Source organism: Salvia hispanica, chromosome 1 (assembly GCF_023119035.1).
Source record: "Salvia hispanica cultivar TCC Black 2014 chromosome 1, UniMelb_Shisp_WGS_1.0, whole genome shotgun sequence".
Classification (NCBI taxonomy): Eukaryota; Viridiplantae; Streptophyta; class Magnoliopsida; order Lamiales; family Lamiaceae; genus Salvia; species Salvia hispanica.
In genome coordinates, this window is record NC_062965.1 from 4,489,435 (window position 1) to 4,496,881 (window position 7,447).

General features: G+C 38.4%; 1 protein-coding gene across 1 annotated transcript; it reads right to left on the minus strand.

Annotated features, from left to right (window-relative positions):
* Nucleotides 1–1,243: 1,243 nt before the first annotated feature.
* Nucleotides 1,244–5,225, minus strand: LOC125201115 (protein transport protein SEC23). The gene is made up of 2 exons (XM_048099043.1): nt 4,381–5,225; nt 1,244–2,977 (listed from the first exon to the last, which is right to left on the minus strand). The coding sequence occupies exons 1-2, from the start codon at nt 5,023–5,025 to the stop codon at nt 1,322–1,324; spliced, it is 2,301 nt and encodes a 766-aa protein (XP_047955000.1). The 5' UTR covers nt 5,026–5,225; the 3' UTR covers nt 1,244–1,321.
* Nucleotides 5,226–7,447: the final 2,222 nt, after the last annotated feature.

Consider the following 7,447-nt stretch of genomic DNA (forward strand, 5'->3'; position numbering starts at 1 on the left):
CAGTGGCTCATTAATATTACTATTACAAGATCTCTTGCAGCAGTCATATTTATTGAAAAACCATAACTCCAAGAAAGGAAATTGTGTATTCGTGTGTGCGCCCGTCGCCTAAATAATTACTCCCTCCATCCCATTTTAGCGTGTCACACTTTAGGAGTTCCGGTTAAAATGTTCCAGAAATGGGGATAGGCCCCACATTCCATTAACATTTTCCATTCACATTTTATTATAAAACTAATACTCCATATAAAAGTAGGACTCACATTCCGCTATCTTTTTTCACCAACTTTCAATTACATTTCTTAAAAACCGTGCCCGAACTCAAATGGGACTCCTAAAGTAGGACGGAGGGAGTACTTCGCATCAAATACTCCTTCCGCCTCATAGAAATAGGCAAATTGGGAATGCCACAAGTTTTAATGCATAAAAGTAAGAAAGAAGAAAAAAAAATAGTTAAAATAATATATAGTGGATAGTGGGATCCATAAATGATAACGTAAAGGCACAGGAGAAAAAATTGTCATAAATGAATATGGACTATTTATATGGGACGGACAAAAAAGAAAATTCGACCTATTTATCTCGATAGACAGCTCAGTAAATTGGCTATTTTTTTGGTTGTTAAATGTTCTAGTTGACAATTCTTGTTTTTTTTGGTTGTTAAATTATCTAGTTGACAATTCTTGTAGTAGACAATTCTTAAACTCCGCAGTATATTATTGTTTGGTTGCCTATTTTAGGTTTACGATTTAGTTTGTGTTTTTCTTCATGGTGCTCTTGCTTTGTTACTTGGGAACTGGGATCACCTTCGAAGTTGGATTCACCTCCGTTCTTCACCAGCCATCCATTATTAGCGATAAACGCTTGCTTGAGACAATCTTCTTTACTGTGTTGTCCCCGGGGGTTCCTTTTCTGGATTCGCAATTGCGGATCCGGGGAATTGAAAATTCACAAACATAATAAAAAATGCAGAAGTGGATACAGACTATCAATTAAAAAGAACCAAGTGTAAGTAATGAAACCATGGATATTAATTCCATTTTTTCATGATTCCCCAAAACAAAATGGTGCCCTAAGTTTGCCGGTATAGTTTTTCTCCGTTGAAGCCTAAAAACACAAATTAATTAACACTAGTAACTAATTGACTTATGAAGTGATCAATCTTATAACTGAACATATCTTTTTCACTCACTAGAAGCTGGTAGGTTGTATGCCTTCAATGTATCTCATCAAGTCAAAGATCTATAACCAAAAACCCAAAACTATTGACACACTTTTTTGAATACATATACAATCATCGTTTCTATGTATAGATTTAGAATCAACCCTGCACAGCCAGGGCTTGCAAGTGCTCAGTGAACACTTGCAAGCTAATATCATCGGTAAATATAAATTCCGAACCCTCTTTATACGTCGAATTTTGAGTGACAGATGGATTTAGCTTAGCAAGAAGGAACCTTGCCTGGCTGCTGTGCTGGTCACACTTTACGAATTTTGGGACTGGGATCCGTCCAGCCATCAGTTGCTCGGCATCAAGCTCCACAGCTTCCAAGAGTTCCCTGAAGCTTTCATGGCTCGGATCCTTGTCATAGCCAAGCTTTCTCCATTGCGCAATCTTAGAGCCATGGTGAATGACGACATGGAAGAAGGAATCGAAGAGTAATATCACATCGGAAGAGATGGAGCATACATCCAAAACAACTGCAATAGGTGGCCCATCAAATGAATACTGGAACAGGGTTGGCTGCACCATGATAAGAGAGTTCACCACCCCTTCACGGTTCAGCATCAGGCGGAAATAAGCCGTCTCATCTGGAGTGCTGTTGAAGACATCCATGAACTGGGATCTTCTCAAGTAATACATAAACTGTGGAAAGAGGGAGAAGTTTGTGGAAAGGCGGAAGGATAATGGATCTTCTGGCACATAATCACCAAATTTAGATGAAAAACGTATCAGCATTTTATCCAACCATCTGATTACTTCATGGGCGAAAATCTCTTCTGTTTTATTGATGGCAAGCCTAGCCATAACAGAAGCAGCTGCTTCCTGATCGAATCCTGAAGCAATTTCTGGTGAGTGTTTCACCACCCACCTTCTTGCAGCAGTTGTCACCCTCTTCCGAACTCCCATGTTACTATATCTGTATTGTGTTATGAACTGAATGAAAAATGCGGAGCTCGGTTGAGATTTCTGTTCACCTGCAACTTCAAAGAAGAAAGCAATGCATGTTTTGCTGGTGACTGTACCCAGTTTCCAAATGTAGGTACCTCCTTTACCAATCACTTTCTCACTCACTGTATCATTCTTCTTTTGGAGAGAAATGCAAGGTCCAAGTGCTCCACAAATTTTCACGTCTTTGGAAGTCACTATCTCTATGGTCACATCAAAAGCCATCTCTAAATTTCCATCACTGTCACGATCAAACATGTGACGCAAGCTTTTTCTAAACTCCTCAGATTCGAACGACTCTCCTAACATCATAAAACCGTTGGAGCTTTCAACTGGGTCTTTCAACTCAGCTGCTCCAACCTGATCCAGAGAGCAGGCGAACAGATCAAGAACGATGGATGACTCGGATAATCTCTGAGATATTTGCTTGTAATATTCAAAAGATTTTCTATGGTAGGAAGCATAACCATTGTTGAGATCACGGTGAGTTCTAATAGCACTGCCAAAATCTGAGTCAACAATCATTCCAGGGCCAACTGTTGCAGGTCCAGTTGTGAAGACCATCACACGCGAACCAGTATTTATAAGGCATCCTTCTAACAGTCCAATAGCAACTGCTATTGCAACCCCTGTACACCGTAAAGGTCGATGTCCTGGCTTGACCACAGGTGAAGAATGGATTTCTTCAATTGCTGTGGTGATATTGAACTCGTATTCGGATACTGGAACCAGAAAGCCTTGCTTTTGTACTGATGAAGTCTTTCCAATAGACTGCTTCATGTGATGGAGCCCAAGGAGCTCTTTGGCCTGATAGCAGAAGTAGGTAAGCATTCACCATAATAACCTTACAGAAATTTATCAAGCAAAAGCAAATTTAAAAGGAAGTATCAGTTTATTTTGAAGTTCTGATAAGTTTATCCATGGCTCTAACACCAGCAACCTCAAGGCCTCACCATCAAACTCTGACCAACCCCGACAACAAAACAGCAAAGATGCATTCAAGCCGTAACCTGAACCCATTATGCACACAGTTCTGCAGTAGCCCAAACAACTGCCTAAGGTTTGTACTAAGAACAACTCACTACATAACAATTTACCTTCTTTATTCAATGAATAACCATAACTGCTATCAGAAATTAGCAGACAAATTGCAAATCCACTATTAGCCTGACAGCCTGGGCGACAAAGCACTATCTCATCAGTAGCGCACTGTAAAAAACAATTAATAACACACCTGAATCTTCCTTTGAATTTACCAACAGAGTGGTAAAACTAATAACAAGAAAGTTCCTATGCTTCGTTTTTGGTTGAATCTATGTTGTTTCTTTAATCCAAAAGCTTCAGCCAAGGGGCAAAAGGTGACTACATGAACAAAATGGCTCAGACATGGATGTGGGTACTGTGTGATCTGACACTGGATTTCAAGATTTTGTATACTATATTCGAAGACAAGGTCCAAACTGGGTTCTACTTTTCCTGTCACAACAATTTATACTAAGTACTAATAATCAGTACATTATTAGTAACTCACCAGCTATGGACATGCAAATCACAATATCAAACAAAGATTGGAATTGCATCAGTTATTCTAATCTCAACAAATAAGGCAAGACAAAAATGTCAATTCTGAAGCATCTCAGTTCTTTATCAACATTTTCCAGAATCTCCTAGCTAAGCGATTTGAGAAAACATATTATACACATTCACTTTAACATACATCTACTTGAGAGTTGAGATCGTTGGAGGAAACAAAGTACAAATTGTTGACGATAGTAAGTTCATGGATTCTAAAGTCAAGCAAACACGAATATAATTACATCATTACAAATAGGAAACAGTTCTGATCACATCCATGTAACAAAGTCCATAAGATTTTCGACTAGGAAACTACAAATTTTAATGTTCTAGTATCAAGGACAAAATACTGTATAGATATCACCTAGCATGAACCACAAAATGGAAAATGTCCCTTTTATCACACAATTTAAATGTGGAAAAGGTGAATTCAGTTTTCTGCTTCCAAACATTATTGATCAGCATCAGGTATGAAGCCTGAATAGGTAAGCATTTATCTCAGCAAAATATAACTGATATCTTTGAGGATGGGATACTACTGCTCAATCTATTTATTTAACTTTCACACACACAACTATGCAACTATAAGTGAACCATCTCGCCGAGCAAATTCCATATATTTGAACGCCCCGTACCTTTTCAGACGAGACCTCGCGCCCTCCATGAAACACCACAACTCTCAAACAATCCGTGAATGCCAAATCATACACCCTCACCATTGCATCAAAAACCACCAGTCCAACCAAAGCATTCTCCGGCAGACGCGCAATTATATGCAGCAACTCACTCTTCAAAGCCCCCAAATCCTCCTCCGAAGAGCAACCATCCACAACAAACACAAACGCCGGTCCAGCTCCAACACCAGCCCCACTCCTCTCCAAACCCGAATAGGCAGGAAAATTCGAGAACGAATCGCTATTCGACCGCGGCGCGGGGCCTAGATGATACTCGACGGTGCTGTAAGTGGGGAAGAGCTCCGCGGGGATGTTGTTCTCGTTGATATGATCGTACGATCTCGGGAAAGGGTTTCTCCGGTAGCAGAAGGGGCAAATCCAGATTTTGGAGGTGTAATCGACGCGGGAGTAGGGGTTCCAGACCGCGGCGCACTGGGAGCAGTTGACCGGGTCGTGAGCTAGGATCGGGAGCTCGGTGAAGGGCGTGAGCGGAGTGCACATTACCGATAACGGAACGACGAGAGCTGAGACTTCGGGCTTGGAGAGGGGCCATGAGTGCCACGGCCAGCGCAAACCCTCGATCGCTTCCAATTCGGTGAAATCCATCGACGATTTGGGAGGTTTTAGCGGATTCTCTTCATTAGTTGATGAAACCTGATCGAGATCGGGGGCAGGAGATTTTCAATTTGAGGGAATTCATGAAATTAGGGTTTAATTTTTGGTAAAATTGAAAAAGTGATGGCCGGCTGCCATCCGAAGTGGGGGAACAAAGCAAAGCATAATTTCACGACAGAGGCAATAGGAAAGTGCAGTCCATCACGTGGCCAGTCACGTGAACAAAATATTTTGATTTTATAATTAAATGTTAGTAATTCCTAATTATATACTAAATTTGCCCCATTGTTTCATTTCCGTCCGTCCTTCAAAATTTGTCTCATTTCACTTTTACCATTTTTTATAGTGGACCTCATATTCCACTAACTCATTCCTATTCATGTTTTATTATAAAACTAGTACTTTAAAAGTAGGATCTCCAATCCACTAACTTTTTTAACTCACTTTCCATTACATTTTTTAAAACTCGTGCCGGGTCAAAGTGGGACAAATTTTGGGAACGGAAATTTTAACAATTGTGTGAAATTTCCATGGTGACTATTTTCGGGCATGACTAAATCGGCGTGAATTATGTGTCATATTTGAAATAGATGTGTATTAATAAAGCCTATATGGACTTATTAATTTCTAAGTAATAAACCATATAGCCTCTGATTTCCAAGTACCAATCGCCATAAGAAATTCACACAATTGTTAAAGTTTGTGATTTATCCAATCAGCTTTAAAGACTGTGGAAAATTATAGCAATAGTTCGTGGTTTTTCTGCTAATTAACCAATTTTTGTCAAAAGTTCGTATCTAGTATAAGTAACTAATGCTCATGGTGTCTTTATAAAATGGAAAAATATCTCTTGTTATACATAAGACCCAAACTTGAACTATTGAACTATTGAACTATTGAAATTGAAGCCGGTATTTTATATTTTGAAATTGAAAATTGACTAGGACTTTGAAAACTAGTTTGAAATATCCAATTCCAGAACTTGTTAGACTGAACATTGAATTTCGGCTTGATGAGAATTCGAAAGTTAGGTTTATTGGAAAATATAGATGACTTTTAATTGCAAAAAATTGAAAAAGAGGATATTCATTTGCAACATTTAAAAAGTCACATGAAAACTAAAAATTGAGCCAACAGTTGTGGATTCAAATGACAACTAGAACCATGGAGTATTATTTGTTGAAAATATAATATACTATGAAATTTTTGTGGCACATTATTGGATATATAGATCCTGTATATTGGTATATGCATTGCATCCATACACCCATATTATACATACACATTCTGTTTCTCAAAATAACTAAAAAAATACTCTGACAATAGATACATACTTTATACTACTAACATGTTATTTTGAAGTCACAAATTATAACATTGCATAAGGATTAGACAAAGGTGACAATCTCAATTCTCAACCATGCCAAAGCCTTGGTGTATCACCTAAATACATACTCACATTGTTCCTATTAGTCAAGAATCTTGATCACACACTTAAATCAGCAAGCACCAACAAGAAATATATAGCTTAACTTATCAGAAATATCAAGAAATCTATCTATACATCTTATAGGGAAAGCAGAGATGCTATACCATTCACATTTTTTAATGCTTCAAAAAAGATGGCGTCTACGCGTCAAGCTATTCTCTGTTCACATAAAGCATTGAGCATGATAACCTCTTGCTCATTTCAACTGCATACCCAAAGTTTATGTATGCATACAGAATAGCCACGGATAAACACAAGATCAGGCTATCAGCTGGAGTTCCAACTCAGCTGCATTGGTTTATGTAAACTAATGCATTACACCATCAAATACCACTGCAAGAATGCTATCAATCTATCTATCTATCTATCTATCTACATGTAAATGAAAAAAGCTCATACATACGTGACTACGCATCTCAACTCTTGCTAACAGGCATACCACAAAAATTCAAGAGTTCGTACCAAACTCAGTTGAAGTAACACAAAAATCACAGACAAACATAAAGCCAGAAACGACAAAAGCTCGTACATATGTGACTACGCATCTCAACTCTTGCTAACTTCAACTGCATACCCAAAATTCAAGAGTTCGTACCAAACTCAGTTGAAGTAACATAAAAATCACAGACAAAAACATAAAGCCAGCTTCAGTTCCAGCTCAATACAAAGTTTATACCAAGTTGCAGGTTGTGATCCACAATTTAGAGCATGCATCTTGGCTTAGATGATGAAACAAATGAGTGAACGTTAGCAAAACTGGATGCATTGCGTTTACTCAGCTTGCATAAGCTAATGCAACTGGCAAAACTGGATGCATCTCGTTTATTCAACTTGCATAGTCTAATGCAACAGCCATAACATCTTCAAATACCTTATCAGAAACACTATAAACCTACACACATATTACTCTAAACGATACAAAGC